Below are 17,859 nucleotides of genomic sequence, written 5' to 3'. Positions count from 1 at the left end.
TTCTGGTATTCCATTTGTATTTCATCTTCCTATAAAAAAAGTCTCATCTGGAATCTTAAGACCTGCTCTGGTTTAGACTGGTTGGATTATAGGCCCACTATTCAGCTGTGACCTTGGTATGTTATTTCCCTGACATCCAGAGGAATCCTTGTTGTCTCTTGTGTGTTGGATCTCTTCTTCCTGAATTTCATGCATGCCTCTTTATTCTCTTGGTTTTGTGAGTACATACTAGGAGGTAACAGGTGGGGGAATAATATAGTGGTGCTAGATCGCCTGATTTTGAGTCCCAGTTGTGACATTTCTAATATTTATCTGACCTATAGCAAGTGCTTATTCTACATTTCTTCATTTGTAAGTTGGGTGTAATTATGGTACTGACCTTTGGGAAGTCTAAGGGTTAAATAAATGCCCATTCAACTGAATTCTGGTTCTTAGAAAATGTTAGCTGTAGAGATCCACAATATTTTGCTCTGGAAGTGTTGTATATATTTCTAGTGAAATGCTAAGAAACTGTTGTTTTCTGCTTATCCTCCATATCAGTTATAGCCATATCAAATGCAACGTTTTTGGATCAAGAACAGTTTTTCTTTCTGTACTTTAAGCTGCCTCGAGGCTTTTAAACAGATTTATGGCTGGTTACAGTACCCACAATATATTAAGATGACATTTTTTTCAGCCTCCCTTTGTGGTAATTTGACAAAGGTCTGTCCAATGGGATGTAAGCAGAAGTATATTATGACTTTTGGAAAGTGCCCTTATAGGATCCCTTCTTCCTGTTGATTGAGATGTCAGTATGATAGTAGGAACCCCACGTATTGAGGATATGAAGCAACAAAGTAGAAAAATCCTTGACTTGGGAACCATCATATCGGATCTGAAGTGTTTCCACAGGTCTTCGTTTACATGAGAGAGAAATAAACTTGTTGTATTTAAACGCTTAGTGTTTTGGATTTACTGTTACTCATAACTGAACCAAATCCTGACAATTTCATCTTTCAGTGAAACCTTTTCCTTGAAAATCTGATGTTTTACATTCATGGACAACGTACGTTACTGGATAGATTTAAATTCCAAACTGGCAACAATAATTTGGACCATCTCCGATGTTGGTTGGCTTAAATGGGAGGAGAGGTAGGGACAGTAGGAAGTCCCAAGGGAGGTAAATTTTGAAATTTTGACTTCAAAAATAACCAAAATGTCAAGCTCATTTAAAAACCTCAGTAACCAATCAAACTGATGCAGCTTGAAGTAAGAGTTACCTTTTGCACTCTCCTCGATTTCCTCTACAAGAATTTCAAACATAAAAAATTAGAATAAGGTAGCAAAGCCCCATGTCCTCAGCAGCAGCTTCAGTTCCTGGCTGATAATCTGATCTTGTGTCATCTATATCCTCATCCACTTTCTTCTGTCTCATATTATTTTGAAGCAAATCTCAGAATTCATTTTATCCATAAAAATCTAAATATATATCTCAAAAAAGATATTTTCCCTAAACAAAACTAACTACATTGTCACATCTAATAAAAATCATCAATAATTCCTTAATGTTAGGAAATATCCAAAAAGAAAATGTCTGCATTCAGTGTTCAAATTTTGTTTCTCCTAAATGGTGTAAGTTTTTTTGTTAAGTAATTTTGAATTAGAATCCATTAAATAAGGTCTACCTGCTGAGATTGTTTGATACCAGTCTTTTTTTTTTTTTTTTAATATTTATTTTTGGGAAAGCACAAGCAGAGAGAAGGGGACCAAGGGTCCAAAGTGGGCTCTGTGCTGACTGACTGAGCCACTCAGGACCCCATTGATATCAGTCTTTTAATTCTCTTTTAATCTGTAGGTCCCCCACCCATCTATCTTTCTTTCTTTTCCTATAATATCTTTGGTGAAGGAACTGGATCATTTTTTCTACAGTTTCCCAGTCTGGATTTTTCTCCTTCTGCTTCCCTGGTATAGTTTAACCAGATACAGTGTATATCTGGCTGTTTCTTTTTTGTAATGTTAGTTTATTTTTTCTCTAGATTCTGATGTAATTGAATTGATCTTCTTTGGGCCAATGTAGTTCTTTCTTATTTCTGGCCTTATTACTCTGGAAGAATTTTCTAGGTCCTAGATTATATTAGTCTCTATGAGAAAAGTGCCCATGGAGTTTTGTACTTTCCCTCATAATACCAGTTATTACACTTAAAATTATTGGTTGCATATCTTTCCCAATGACTGTAAACCACATGAAGATAGGGACTGTGTCTACATGCCAGGTACCTTCACCAGCTAAGCTAATATTTGCCAAAAAATTAGAGAGCAGTAAATGGTAGTTGTTTACAAAAAAATGTTTTGTTTTTTTAAACTTTTAAAAGGTCTTTTTTTTTTTTTTTTAATTTGGGAGGTACTAATTGTAGTGAAAAGAAAACAGTATGGACTTTGGAATCTTATCGTACTGTGTGACCTTGGAAATTGTACCTTGGTTTATTCATCCAGAATTGGTGGATTGATCTGGAGTTATTGTGAAGATTTAATGAGTTAGTGAATAAAAGACATCTGGTAGTTTCTAGACCATACAAGGCACACAATATATGTTCTTTATTTCCTGGTTATTCTTGTTCTCTCACAGACATACACATCATAAACATATACACTCACACACACCCACAAAAGACATGAGGTTAGTTTTAGGCCTATAGTTTTGGGGTTCCTTTAAAAATATATTTAATTGGGGCACCTGGGTGGCTGAATCAGGTGAGTGACAGACACTTGGCTAAGATCATGATCTGACAGTGGCAGGATCGTCCTGCATCAGGCTCCACGCTGAGCTTAGAGCCTGCTTTGGGATTCTCCCTCTCCCTCTTTCTCTGCCCCCTCCCTCTTGGTGTGCACATGCTTTCTCTCTCTCTCCAAATAAATAAACTTTAAAAAATAAAAATATATTCCTTTTTTGTTATTTTTTTTGAGAGAGAGTACATATACTCGCACAAGCAGTGGGGAGGGGCAGAGTGAGAATCTGAGCAGGCTCCATGTTGGGGCTCAATGCTGGGGCTCCATCACACCAACGTGAGAGCATGACCTGAGCTAAACCAAGAGTCCATGGCTCAACCTACTGAACCACCCTGGTGCCCCAATAAAATATATTTTAATTAAAAGTTCTTTTTTTTTTTTTAATTTTTTTAATGTTTTATTTATTTTTGAGAGAGAGTGTGAGTGGGGGAGGGACAGAGAGAGAGGGAGACACAGAATCTGAAGCAGGCTCCAGGCTCCAGGCTGTTCGCACAGAGCCGGACGTGGGGCCCGAACTCACCAAACGCACCCAACCGTAAGATCATGACCTGAGCCGAAATTAGATGCTTAACCCACTGAGCCACCCAGGTGCCCCTTAATTAGAAATTCTAATAGAACCTCCTTAAAATCTTCATGGCACTTATTCTAATATACCCTGCTGTTTATGTGTAAATCCTTTCCTTGGAAAGCACAAAATGGGAGATCATATCGTGATTATTAATATTGTCCATGTGAAAATGTAAAGTAGTATGCAGATAACTTTGTATTTCACAGTGCCATTTTGTGAAGTGCTAAGTTGTTGTGTTTTTTAATCCTGCAGTACAATAATAACGTGGCTTTAGAATAGATTGGAAATTTTCTTTCCAACTTTTTCTATGTTAGAAGTGAAAAGTGCATATTATAAACACATTTTAGGGGCGCCTGGGTGGCGCAGTCGGTTAAGCGTCCGACTTCAGGCAGGTCACGATCTCGCGGTCCGTGAGTTCGAGCCCCGCGTCAGGCTCTGGGCTGATGGCTCGGAGCCTGGAGCCTGTTTCCGATTCTGTGACTCCCTCTCTCTCTGCCCCTCCCCCGTTCATGCTCTGTCTCTCTCTGTCCCAAAAATAAATAAACGTTGAAAAAAAAATTAAACACATTTTAGTTAAATTATCATAGTATATCTTGTATTTCTATTATTTTAGCTTTTCTGTGAACTTAAATAATACTGTGATCACAGGGATTATTTAGAGTTGTTCATGTGATTCTTATTGTAAATAGGAATATGCTGAGTAAATAAGATGACATGAATCAAAATCATGTGTAGTTTTAACACGTAGTTTTACTCTAGTTTCCTTTATTCATTTCTGGATTGTGGGACATTTCTTTTTGTCCAGCCAGGTTGTTAGCTTTGTAGACAGCTGTGGGCTTTCTGTTATTCTTCACTAAAAATATTTTTTTATAACGTTCTTCAGGATATTCTTTTCAACTATCTATATAGAAAAATTCTAATTCTTTTACAGCTTTTACATGATGAAGTATTCATTGTCTTCTTTAGAAAAAAATGCAAATACATTTTTGAAAGAAATTCTTTGAGCTTTCACAGAAAGCCATTTATACAAGCATATATGTATTGAAATTGACTTTTTAAAACAGTTTTACCAAATTACTGATTGGTCATGGTTAACTTTTGATTCATGCGATATTTTTCCAAGCAATAGTCTCAGTTTAGGAACAAAATTTAAGTGACAAATAATAGTTGGAGTTTTGAAAGCTCGAGGGGTGGTACTTTGATGATAGATAGGGAAAAGTATATTTTAGGAAGATTAATCATGTAGTAATATGTCATAGGCAGGGAAAGTGATGAAAATGGGGCAAGATATCAGGTATGCAATTATACAATACTATTACTTTTGGTAATGAAGGCGAATCTGAGATTTTGAAAACAAAATTTGATAGGAGATGTTAACCATCACTTTAGAGTTTCTCCTATAAGAGAACAGCCACTAGGTTCAAAGTAATAACTAGCTTGAGATTGTGCATTTTGGGGGAGAAAGATATGTTTTATTTCAGCATGGTGAGTTGGAGGTGACAGTAGGATTTATCAAAGAGAAACATGGAAATTCAAATATAGACATGAAGAAAGAAACAGGTTCTCTTAGCACTTGATTAAGGTCATTAGTAAAATATTCAATGAACAAATTGTCTTTTCCTCATAAAGAAAGAAATTGATACTGGATTTTTATTTACTAGATCTGAACTGTTAAATTATTTTTCTTTTTATGCCATAGTTCACAAAGATGTCCAAAACTAATGGCTTATCAGAAGATTTGATATGGCATTGTAAAACACTGATCCAAGAAAGGGATGTAGTTATAAGGCTTATGAACAAATGTGAAGACATTTCAAATAAATTGACAAAACAAGTTACCATGCTCACTGGAAATGGAGGTGGATGGAACATAGAACAACCCTCCATTCTAAACCAGAGGTAATATTTGTTATACATACCTATTTCTTATTTTATCTCAGCTGTATGAAAATTCAGAACTTATTTCTGTATTGTGCCTAGGGAACTTACATGTGGAAGTTTTATGAAAACTAATGTTAGAAGGGAAGCCCAGAGTTTCCTTTAATGACACATAAGTGATGCAAGAATTATTTTTTATTGATATCCCTTTCCCCCGACCCTGCCAAGGGTATTTTACTCCATTATATCTTTACAGATTAGAGGGAGGAATTGTTATGGTCTTATATAACCTATGTTTTCCTTGTCTGATGACAGATGATTTCATATATAATCACAAAAACTGGAAAGGTGGTTTTAGCTACTACCCCTTTACACAGTTTGGTGCTTCAGAAAATCAGCTGCTTAATTGCATCAATGATAAAATTTGTCTTAGCTCAGTTTCTTTTTAATCATAAATAAAATGAAATTATTAACATATACTGTATCTGATTTAATATTTTAAATGCTTTCAAAAGCCCAGAGTTTTAAATCTCTTTCTGGAGTAGAAACATATCAATAATGAAAAGGACACTTATTAAATAGATTATATAAGGAAAGATTATAAAAACTATATTTCCCAAAACTGCTAGTGTCAGTAAAATGCCTTTTCAGAATTCTTACAAAAAAGCAGATACTAAATTATTTTCAGTAAAAAAATTGTACAACAACCAGTACATATTAAAATGGCATTTTATAATTGTGATGCCCCCAGTTTGCATGGTGTTGGGATATTGGGATGGAAAGATTATTTTGAACTTCTTTAAAAGTTTATTTTTAAGTGGTTTGGGGACTCAGAACTATTCAGGATACTTCCTTTTAAAGAAATGTATAAAATTGTTTACTGTGATAATATTTATAGTGGCAAAAACATGGAAACAATCCAAGTTCCTAAAATCAGAGAATAGAATGAATTATGGTATGAATAGTTAGAGTGGATTATGGTATATCCATAGTATTCAGTAATACGTAACGTTAAAAATGAGTTACATTTGTTCAGAATATTTCTGATAGGTATTTAATAAGATTAGCACTAGCTACTAAAATTAATTACCTTGGTGATTTTATTTACTTCTTCTAGTCTTTTTCTAGTCAATGATCAAAGCATATTTGCTGATCATTGGTTAATTAAAAGTCAAGATATGGTTACTGGCCTTTAATAGTAAGCTACAATCTTTTCTGTGCCCTTCTAGGGTGCTATGGGATGGTGTAGGGAAACGTGATGCACTTCCCACAAAGAAGCTCTTTTCTCTGTAGAGAAAGAACTATGGCCATGTCAGCAAATTCATCTCCTAAAAGTGTAGTTGGAGCTGCTCCTTCTTGTTCTACAGCATTGGATATGGGGAGTTCTTCACTCTACAAGACTTACCCAGTTGAGTCTACTTTATCATAATTTGGATTTTAAAAAATCAAGTGCTTTATTGCATCACTTGAAAAATTTCTCTCTTAAACCCACATCCACAAAGTCCTGTTACTTGTAAATAGTATGATCAGGTAATACACTGTCCTTCCTTTATGCTGAGGAATTTTCTGATGAAATATTTAATAGATGAGAAAAATCGCTCTTTTTAAAAATTGCTCATTGGCTCTAGCCCGAAATAGAACTTCTAATACCTGTGTAGATAGTTTCTTGAGAGTTCATGTAAATGCACTTTTAGGGGGTGAAATTTGTTGTCTTGGTTTTTATTTTTAGCCAAGGTAAGAGTTGCACAAGCAATTTTACTTGGTATACTGGCCAGGCATCATTGCTGCTGAGCATAGAGACAATTAAAGTAGTTTTCTTGCCTTGGGAAAGGAGTTATTAGCATGGGAGGAAAATGTCAAACCATCCTGATGACTAAGCTACCGTGCTTTTCTTAACAGAACCAATTCTTTGTAGCAAAGTTTACGTTGAAGCAAAATTATCTTAGCCATTTATTATTACAAATTTATATTAATTGTAACAGAAAAAAGTTGTCTTTCAGAGATAAAGGACATATAGACATACCAAAATCCTTATTAAAAATAAAGTCTTTGCAGAGGGAAATAAAATTTCTTGCGTGTATCTCGAAGCTCAAAACTATTACGTTCATAATTTTTATTTTAAAATGTCAAGACTAAAGATACCGAAAGTTAAAATATAATACAGTGAGGGAAAAGAGAAAAAAACCTCAGTATTTTTCCCTTTTTATTCCTACTGTTAATGTAGCCATCTCTCAAACTTTAGCAGTTGATCTAAAACATATTAGCTTTAAATTGTTTTATCCGAAAAGATTTCTCAGATGTTCAATATAAAATGTATCTAATTATATGTGTCCTGTCTTCTCTGGGCTAACTCTACCAGGTTACTCTGATTTTGTTTGTCCTTAATTTGATAGGATGGTTTCCTATCATGTTCTAAACAGTTGCTGTGAAGCCTTTTGACAGTGATGTGGATGCAGATCAGTACTGCAGATGTGACTTGAGTAACTCCAAGTGCTATGATGTAAATATTTTAGCCGTTTGGATACTGTTAGTGCAAACTAATATTGTGGTATTGTCATCAGCTGTGTCACACTTAGGGAATATAAAGCTTTTGGTCAGCTACTATCCCTAATCTTATTTCATATCAACTGCTTGCAACAAGTCTCTCTAGACTATTTCTGCATTTTGAACTCACATTTAGCATATTATCTCCATTTCAAGCTTATCTCACCTTTCAAAACTTCGATACCAGTTTCTCCCAACAGGAGATTTAAACCCAATTAAATTTTCACTCTGAAAATAAATCCTGACTCTGGAAGGATTTTTTTTTTCCTCCTAACAAAACAAGTAACTTCAAAATAACATGCTGCCTCATTTTCTTTCATGGTCTCAGAAAATCTTAAAATAATTTTTTTTTCTTTAGTGAGAGGTACCAAAAGATATTTATGGTCTGCTGATGAGAAGAGAGCACTTAAACTAATTCAGAAGGCATGGGCAGATTACATTTTTATCTATAAACTGGTGGGGGGGGGGGTGGTTATATGCAGTCATGAAAATTCTTAGAAAATGATAGAATGTCAAAATAAATAGAAGGTGTGATTGTACAGCATCTAAATATTAGATCCTGCTAGAGAAAGCATATAGCTGCCCTATTTTAAAAATTGGTCATAACAAATTGGATTTAAAGCATCTTTGTCAAAATCGCATTTTCATTGATCTTTTTGCCTTCTGAAGAAAGGATCTGTTGATGGGCAGCATTGTTGGGATACTAAGCAATAAAAAGTTATTGGAAGCTTAGATAAATCCAGTAGAGGAGCGTATACACAAAAATACATATGTGTGTGTACACATACACAAGCACACACATTGTATTTTTAAAACAAACATTTCAGTATAACAAAGCTATTTAGCATCTTGATAAGAAACAGCCAGCAGAGCTGTTTTGTGATATGGATGAAGCCATTTTTATTTGATTGAAAAACTCTATATAGTAGATGCTTCTCAAAACTCCTTCATCACTTTTTAAAGTTTTATGTATAGTGAAGAGTATTTTAACAGCTACACTAGTTTCTCAATATTTCTTGGCTATTTGTGATAGATCGATGTTGGGACAGCATGCTTGGAGCTTTGATGCATTTATAAATGATGTACTTTGCCCACCTTATGAAGTTTCATCATTTTCATAAAGTATGAACCTTACATGTGTGGGATGACTAAGGCATCAAGAGCGGCTCAAAAATAATAAAGAACTCAGTTTTGACCATAGAGCGGGTGGGTCAGGAGGAAAGAACTTTTTCATGTTCTGCTGTTGAAGGGCTGAGCTCTGGATCAGACCTAGATTGGATACCGTCTCTGCCACTGCAGTACAGTGCATTTGGATAGCTATATGACCTTGGGCAAGTTACTTCTCTTCTCCGAGTCCCAGAGATCAGCTCATCTCTAAAATGGGGATAATAATATTACTGCTTTATCATTAGATTATATGAAGTAATCATGCATGGCATGCCCGTAGCCTTGTGTCTGGAATAGAGTAAATATTCCAGTATGAGCATTTACTTTCACCATTGTAGAAAATTCATTTGGATCTGGAAATTAAAATATCTATGGTAATATGTTTTATTTATTATTACTTTTGTAGTGGCAGTTGAAATTACATGTCCAGGAAAACAAAGACTTTTTTTTTAAATGAACTGTAAAGATTTCAGCAATATTGCTGAATTTTTCCCCACCAATGCTTTTATTTTTTTTAATGAGAAATGTTTTATAGATTGCATGCCCCACAGTTTAAACATAGATTTATTTTTAATTTTTTTTAATGTTTATTTTTGAGAGAGAGACCAGTGGGAGAGGGGAGGGGCAGAGAGAGAAAGAGACACAGAATCCGAAGCTGTCAGCTTCAGAGCTTTCAGCACAGAGCCCGACATGGGGCTCAAACTCATGAACTGTGAGATCATGACCTGAGCCGAAGTTGGACGCTTAACCGACTGAGCCACCCAGGTGCCCCGAAACATATTTCTAATTTAAGATGTATATCTTTCTACCCCACCTCTTTTACCCCATTCTAATTAAAGTCTATTGATTTTAGAATTTGGCCCTTTAACCATTTTATTATACCATAGCTGTGTTCAGACTCCTTACCTATGTGCAGATAGGGTGTGTGTAATAGGTAATTAAGGGGAGATGATAAAAGCTGGAGAATGAGAGGTATGTCTTTATCCTAGCTTTTCATGTTAATATGTATTGTGTGCTGACCTAGGGAGTATAAGAATAAACTTTTGAGTGAGATGGACTTCCTTAGTTAAAATCTTAGCCATCCATAACACTTTGTAGCTATGCAGCCTCAGGCAGATTACTTAGCATCAGGTTTTTCATCAGTTTCAAATAATGATAAAAGGCAGTCTTAATGGATGTTAAAAGATTAAATGAGGTGGTGCTTGAAAATGCTATTTGTGTATCTGTATGTAATAGGTATTTAGTAATAATTGCTATTGGTTTTTAACTACTTGAACTTTTAGAAAAAAAATAGTGTTTTTATTGGTAATAGCCTTCCAATATTACCTTCCAAACAAGTTATTTCCAAATTATGTGTTTCCAAATTAAATGAGATTTTTGACCCTTGCCTGCTACTTTCTACTTTTTGATGCTCATTGATGTCTCTCAAATTTATATTCATATACAGTTCAAAAACAAATACATATATATGCCTTCCAGATATACATACCACTGACATTAGAGGTGACTGACACTCATTCAGAAAGTGTTTATTCAGTCAACCTGGCAAAGAGGCAAATTAAGCTTGTGTTGTCCTAATACTTGAAGTTCCCTAAAGTGGTATAATTCAAATCCATACAATACCATTTTCTAGTATATATTAGGTTAGTAATATGTTATCATGGTTAATATTGTGATCATTTATGGAATTAACTTGGTGACATTACATTATGACTGAACATGGAAATATTTTTTGTAATTCTTAAAGCCAGAAAAAGTAAGTCAATACAAAATAAAAGTTGAGAAAATAGAAGAAAATGCATTGTGTTTGGGGCTCTTTTTTCTTAACTAAGTGTAAATAGCTTGTAAGTTAAAAGGTAAGATTAGACATAGGTATTTCAGTTTTTGTGTGCATTGTAAACTTAAACCTCATGTCATAAAACTAGTAGAGTATAAAAGTATAGAAGTATAAATCTGTAATATTTTGTAACTCTCTTTACCAGTTTGTCACTCAAGCCCTATCAGAAGGTTGGTTTGAATTGGCTGGCATTGGTACATAAACATGGACTTAATGGCATTTTGGCAGATGAAATGGTAAGTAGTACTCTATTTCTAGGATTCATCATTAAAAGGCCTTCTTGATATCATTTAACAAGTAAAATTTTCCCTTGACCCCTGTAGTTAACTGTTCTCACGTCAGTATTTTATTACTCCAGTCACCCCTTCTAATTTTCTAGCACTTCTCTTAGCTCTGGCCTCCTCATTGCCCCTCAAAATGAAAATGGGCTTTTACTTTCTTTCTGATTATCAAATTAATATATATGTTTTAAAAATTAGACGTTACGTAAAAATTCCAAAAATAATCAAGATCCCTCATACTCCTGCTGCCTTGAAATAAGTACTATTTTGGTGTGTATATCTTTTGAGATTATTTTCTTATGCAGGTGTGTGTTTGTATGTACATACACAATATGCGTATGTATAATACTAAGATTTTGTTTTATGTGCTTTTCTATAGCTACTTTGAAAATTTATAGAGACTTATAAATAAATCCACACATTTATCAGCAACATCATTTCAGCCATTTTTTGTTAGCTGTCTCTGAGTTTCTGTGCACCCCCCCCCCCCCCCCCCCCCAATCACATTTGCTTGAAGCTGAGCTTAGGAAGTTCATTACACCCGGTAGTTCAGGTATTGTCACATAGAAACTTGACCTTTAACCTTAATGTCCTTCTTCTGTTAAAAAGTTTATTAAAAATTAGTCCTGTTCAGTGGAGAAAATGCTTATTAAATACATACGTATTACAGTGTATATTACATTTTCAAAATAAAAATTAACAGTGATCCTTATTCTGTAGTTAGCTTCTAGTAATCTTTTGTACTTTAAGACTATTCCCACACATACATTATATTATTATAACAAAGATGCTCTTTATCTGATAGAAAACAATATATATGCAGGATTTCAAATAGTTATAGAATTAGATATAGAATATAGAACATTACAGTTGTGGAGAGCTGGACTTGAGAATCAAATCTGGGTTTGAAACCCAAACCTTTGCTTTTCATGGGCTAATCCTTACCGAATGGCCTAATCTCAGCCAATATTAATGAAACATGAGTAATTTCTGTATCTTAAGATTATATTTGGCATCAAATGAGGTATAATATGTGAAACTGTTTTTGTAACCTGTAAAACACAATATCTATAAATTAGTGTCTTGCCTGGTTTGCTAGGGCTCCCATAATAAAAGACCAAAGAGTGGGTGGCTTAAAAAATAGAAATTTATTTCTCACATCTGTGGAGACTAGAAGTCTAAGATCAAGGTGTTGGCAGATTTGGTTTCTCCTAAGGCCTCTAGCCTTTGTTTGCAGATTGCCACCTTCTTGATGTGTCCTCACATGTCTTTTTCTCTGCTCACACATCCCTGGTGTCTTTTTCTCTGACAATGGGGATTGGGCCCCCATCCCTGTGATATCACTTAACCTTAATTACCTCCTTAAAGACCCTATTTCCAAATATAGTCATATTGGGCATTAGGGCTTCAACACAGGAATGAGGGCAGTTCAGTTTATCACAGCTGGCAGTGTTTAGCTAAACTTGCTCAGTAGCCTAAAAATAAACCCCACTTCGCTTATATAGAATTTACTTGCAGTAAAATACACAAATGTTCAACTTAGTGACTTTTTACATATGTGTGCACCCATGTGACCACTTCCCAAATCAACATTTCCATTGTCCCAGGAACATGCCCTCATGCTTCTTTTTAGTTATTACCACCACTATTCTGATGTCTATAAACATAGGTTATTTTTTTTTTAATTTTGAACTCTATATAAATAGCGCCATTCAGTATATATTGTTTATTTCTGGTTCATTTGGTGCATGATAAAGTTACAGAGATTCATCCGTGTTCTTATATGTATTAGTAGTTTGGTTTTTGATTGGTATGTGATAGTCCATAGTATAAATATGTTGCAACTTGTGTATCCATTTTCCTGTTGAAGGTCATTTAGGTCATTTCCTGTGTTTGGCTACTGTCAACATTCTTACCCAAGGTCTTTGTGGATATATGTCCTCATATTTCTTGAATATACTCTTAGAAGTGAAATTGGTGGGTGATAGGATAGGCATATGATCTGATTAGTCATCGGAACATTGTTCTTTATCTAGTATGTATTAAATATTTGTTTTATATAAATAATTATCAAAATGATATCCTTTATATGCATTGCAAAGCTCTTCCATATTAATGTGTGTCATATTTTAACTAGCAGGATACATCCTGCTCATTAAACTGAGTTTTAGTGTAATTTGGACATTATAGTCTGTTTTATCAGTCATTGAGAACTAATATAGAACTCTCATACGGTTGCATTATGGGGAATCAAAAATAAATAAAACCAGAAGTATTATTTTTCCTTTTGTGTTTTCCAGTATTTTTTGTTTTTAAATTTCATATATTTTCTTTTAAACATTTAATTTTAGGGCCTAGGAAAAACTATTCAAGCCATTGCATTCCTGGCATACCTCTATCAGGAGGGTAATAAAGGTCCTCATTTGATCGTTGTTCCAGCATCAACTATAGGTTTGTAATATTGTGGACAACTACACTTGACTGTATAGGGTTGTGTATAGGGAGAAGAAAATCTGTGATTTCTTAGTTTATAGAGGTGAATATTATGTGGTCACCTTATATTTTTTTCTCCCTTTGTATATGTGTGAGTATGCATGTTTGATTATACTGGACATCTTTTAAAATAACTGCAATACAAGTCAGTTATTCACCTTTTGAATTATTATGGAATTATTATGGATCAGGGACCATCAACAAGATCATTGAATATTGTAATACTTCTAGAAAATTGTTTTAATGAAAAAATTGTTTTGATGAGTAATTTAAGAGAAATAAGTGCTTTTAAATTTATAATTAAACATTTATAGAATCAGAAAGTATACAATTCATCCCCATTGGAGTTACTCTTTCTTAATTGATTGGATGTTGACTAGAGTAAGAGAATATACGTATGAACATAATCCAAAAAAAGTCTTTAAAATGGAAATTAATGATCTATAAATATAATGGTTGGCCATCTGCCTTTCATTTTATGCCTCTTCAAAATTACTTTAATCATCAGGAGTAAAATTCTGAAAGGTCTTTGATTTTTTTTTTTTTTTAATCATTATTTTGCAAAAGAATTTCTGGATAGAATTCATCTCACTACATATAACCTGTTGTAGCACATAACCTGTTGTAGCAGATACAAATAATATCTCTTTTGCTTTATAGATAACTGGTTGAGAGAAGTTAATTTATGGTGCCCCACTTTAAAGGTGCTCTGTTACTATGGTGAGAATGTCATTTTGCTTTAATTAGAAACTTTAAAATCCTTACATACAGTAAAGTACAGTAAATGTAACCAATATGTGTGTGGTGTTTTTAAATTGTAGGCTCTCAAGAAGAACGTAAACAGATTAGATATAACATCCATAGTAAATACGAAGAATATAATGTAATTGTGACCACGTAAGTATGGAGACAAAGTATATTTGAGCAGGAAAGATTTTGTGTAACCCTCAAATTTTTAAAAGTATCTTAGTAGTAATATGAAGGAAAATTTATGCTAAGAACTATGCAGCAAAAGTAATGGAATGATTTATGTTGAGAATTCGGGCATTTTTCAGTTTTTTAATAGTATAACAGATGATGGTTAATGGTTATAAAAAGGCTTTGTCCACTTGGTTGAAAGTGTAGTTTTATAAGACTTTCTGTTAAACTTAAAGTAAAATTTAAGATTTCCCACCAAATGATTTGTAATATTTCTAACTTATGTCAATTATTAATCATTGATTGTTGGAGAACAAGAAGCCGGAAGTACCGTGAGAATGTCCTGAAGGAAAAGCATGGAGCAGCAAGGAACTGAAATCAGTTCCATTCCTTTCCTTCAGGACATTCTCACGGTGCCTCCAGCTTCTTGTTCTCCAACAATTAATAATTTTGTGTTAATAAATACAGTGAAATCTCACTCTCTAAATGAAAAAAAATTGATTTATAGAAGTACGGGTGGAAAATATAACTTTCTACCAAGTTAATCATGATTTGGTGTACTGGCTGTTTTAGCGTAAATATTTAGCAGAGGGGTGCCTGGGTGGCTGTCAGTTAAGCGTCCGACTTCTGGTCAGGTCATTATCTCACAGCACGTGGGCTCGAGCCCCACATCCGGCTCTGTGCTGACAGCTCAGAGCCTGGAGCCTGCTTTGGATTCTGTGTCTCTGTCTCTCTGCCCCTCCCTCCCTCATGCTCTGTCTCTCTCTCAAAAATAAACATGGAAAAATTATTTAGCAGAGAAGTTACTGCTCTCATATTGCATTTTTAAATATAGGTTATTTCAATCTTCATGTTAACTCTCGGTAGTTACTATTTTCTCTACTGACTTCTGTAGGAGGCCATGATTAAAAGAATTCATCCAGAATTCATCTTTTCTAAATAAAATGGACTTCATATATAGTCTATATAGTCTATTTTCATATATAGTCTAGTACTGGTAGCTGCTATTAACTTTTTTCTTGGATGTACTCTACTACTTTAATACAATAGTATTATGTACTTAACAAATGTTTTAATTTCATGTCCTTTTTTTTCCTGTTTGTTCTGAATGTATAACAGTTCATGAGAAAAAGTATATAAAAATTGCAGATTACATATAAATTATACCCAAATTGGCTTCTTCCTAGGTCTGTAGATGTTGTCTAATTGTAACATTTAAATTTTCCTTTACCTACATATGGCAGCTTCTATAGTTTGGTTACATATAAGTAATTATTGGATACAAGTGCATCAGTATTTATTTGAACAGCAACTATGTCTAGTGGTATCTTTTAACTACTGGTTATTAAAATTGCATGAATAAAAATTTTATAAAACACTAAATCTCACTGTGGTCCAGGCTTTTAAAGGTATAACCTTAGACTTTTTTTTTTTTTTTTTTTTTTTTGGTGACAGGTATAATTGCGCAATCAGCAGTTCTGATGATCGTAGTCTGTTTCGAAGGCTGAAACTTAATTATGCTATTTTTGATGAGGGCCATATGCTGAAGAATATGGGCTCTATCCGCTACCAGCACCTTATGACAATTAATGTAAGAGAGGATTTTGTGAATTATTCCAATTATAATTTAATGTATTTAGTATTTGATATCAGGGGTCAACAAACTTGTTTTGTAAAGGTCCAGATAATAAATATTTCATGCCTTGTGGGCCATTAAGCTTCTGCCACTTCTTTGCTTTTTAACTACCCTTTAAAAATATAAAAATCATATTTATTGGCTCATGAGCCTCAATTTGCAAACCCCTGTTCTATGTGATAAACTTTATGAATATCAAATATAATCTACTTTCATTGCCTCGTAAAAGTGATTGATAGGAGGACATAAGTTACCTACTTACAAATGAAAACCATTATTTTTACACATTCTACCTTAAAACACAATAGATGATAATTTTTCTCAGTTACTAGTCTTTCATCAGAGAATGTTACATTATTAATAATGGTCTTAACATTTTTTTCCTCCCCCACTGAGAAATGCAGACAAGGATTTGGCTTTAAAAAAAAAAAAAACCTAAATTTTACTTTCATTCATTCACAGGCAAATAACCGTTTGCTGCTCACGGGCACACCCGTACAGAATAATCTGTTAGAACTCATGTCGCTATTGAATTTTGTTATGCCACACATGTTTAGTAGTAGCACCAGTGAAATACGAAGAATGTTTTCCTCTAAGACAGTAAGCATAAATTCATTATTTTCTCCCAAGTATGTCACTTTGTGTTTTATGGGGGCCATTTTTCTATTTTGTCTTTTTTCTTGTTTTCATAGTGTATTTGTGCTATCAACTAAGTTTAAGTAGTTGATATCCCTATACTTGGGTGAATTGGGAAGTTAGCCAAAATACAATGGGAAATAAGTTGGTAACTTTTGTAATTAATGTCTAAGAGTTTTGGTTTTAATATCCTGATTTTCTGAAATGACAGGTTTAGTTTAGTGGAGAACTCAGATACATAATTTGTGTGGAAAATTTGGTGATTGCATTTGCCTTACTAAAATTAGGTAAATTAGGAGCATTTCTTTATAGGTAAACTGTAGAATTGGACAAAGGTAGAATGTCCAGAAAATTCCTATACTGGAAAATATATTTTGAAATAAAATTCAAAAGTAACAATTTCTAAAAGTTACACTTAAGTTCTATTTAAAAGAAAGTCTGGTTAATTTTCTCCCTGTTGCTTAGAAACAGTACAGGATTTGCCTGGGTGGCTCAGTTGGGCATCTGACTCTTCATTTCGGCTCAGGTCTTGATTTTGTGGTTTGTGGGTTCAAGCCCCACATCAGGCTCTGTGCTGACAGTATGGAGCCTTCTTGGGATACACTCTCTCTGCCCCTCCCCTGCTCACTTGTGCTCACTCGCTCTCTCTCTCTCTCTCTCTCTCAAAATAAATAAATAAACTTAAAAGTACAGTATAATCTTCAGAGACTCCTAAATTTTCTAGTACAGCAATGTTTATACACATTTTTGACTGTCTCCCAAGTCTCACATATTTTCCAAGAATTTCCTATGGTGGTCTTCCACTGCAAATTAATGGCCTTTTAAACTTTCACTAATGGATTCACTCCCACTTGATGGCCAAGCAGATTATAGAATATGAAGGACTTTGTCACTTCTTAGAACAAAATTCCACTTCTTTAATTCTTCAAAATTAACAGATTTTGATTAGGAACCATCCCTGTCTTTTAGACCACATGGTTTACATCCCCGGCACTAGCTTTCTACCTAGAACATAAGTTTCCTACCTATCTCTCTTTCTCTTCCTCTTCTCTTCTTTTTCCCAACCTGTTAAACACACACACACACACACACACACACACACACACACACACACTTTTTCATGAGACCTGGTATA

The 17,859-nt window shown here is 34.2% G+C and overlaps 1 protein-coding gene across 4 annotated transcripts in view; it reads left to right on the top strand.

Annotated features, from left to right (window-relative positions):
- The window catches only part of SMARCAD1 (SWI/SNF-related, matrix-associated actin-dependent regulator of chromatin, subfamily a, containing DEAD/H box 1), a 79,207-nt gene that overhangs the window by 48,767 nt on the left and 12,581 nt on the right, over nucleotides 1-17,859 (top strand). For all 4 annotated transcript variants that reach the window (XM_047855669.1, XM_047855670.1, XM_047855671.1 and 1 more), the window contains exons 10-16: nucleotides 5,034-5,233; nucleotides 10,906-10,996; nucleotides 13,393-13,492; nucleotides 14,195-14,254; nucleotides 14,356-14,431; nucleotides 15,908-16,043; nucleotides 16,551-16,688. In XM_047855669.1, coding sequence (XP_047711625.1) covers nucleotides 5,034-5,233; nucleotides 10,906-10,996; nucleotides 13,393-13,492; nucleotides 14,195-14,254; nucleotides 14,356-14,431; nucleotides 15,908-16,043; nucleotides 16,551-16,688 — 801 coding nt within the window. The remainder of the gene's footprint in view (nucleotides 1-5,033; nucleotides 5,234-10,905; nucleotides 10,997-13,392; nucleotides 13,493-14,194; nucleotides 14,255-14,355; nucleotides 14,432-15,907; nucleotides 16,044-16,550; nucleotides 16,689-17,859) is intronic.

Source organism: Prionailurus viverrinus, chromosome B1, assembly GCF_022837055.1.
Source record: "Prionailurus viverrinus isolate Anna chromosome B1, UM_Priviv_1.0, whole genome shotgun sequence".
NCBI lineage: Eukaryota > Metazoa > Chordata > Mammalia > Carnivora > Felidae > Prionailurus > Prionailurus viverrinus.
The sequence above is the reverse complement of the archived record's forward strand: the minus strand, read 5'-3'. Positions and strand labels throughout refer to the sequence as shown.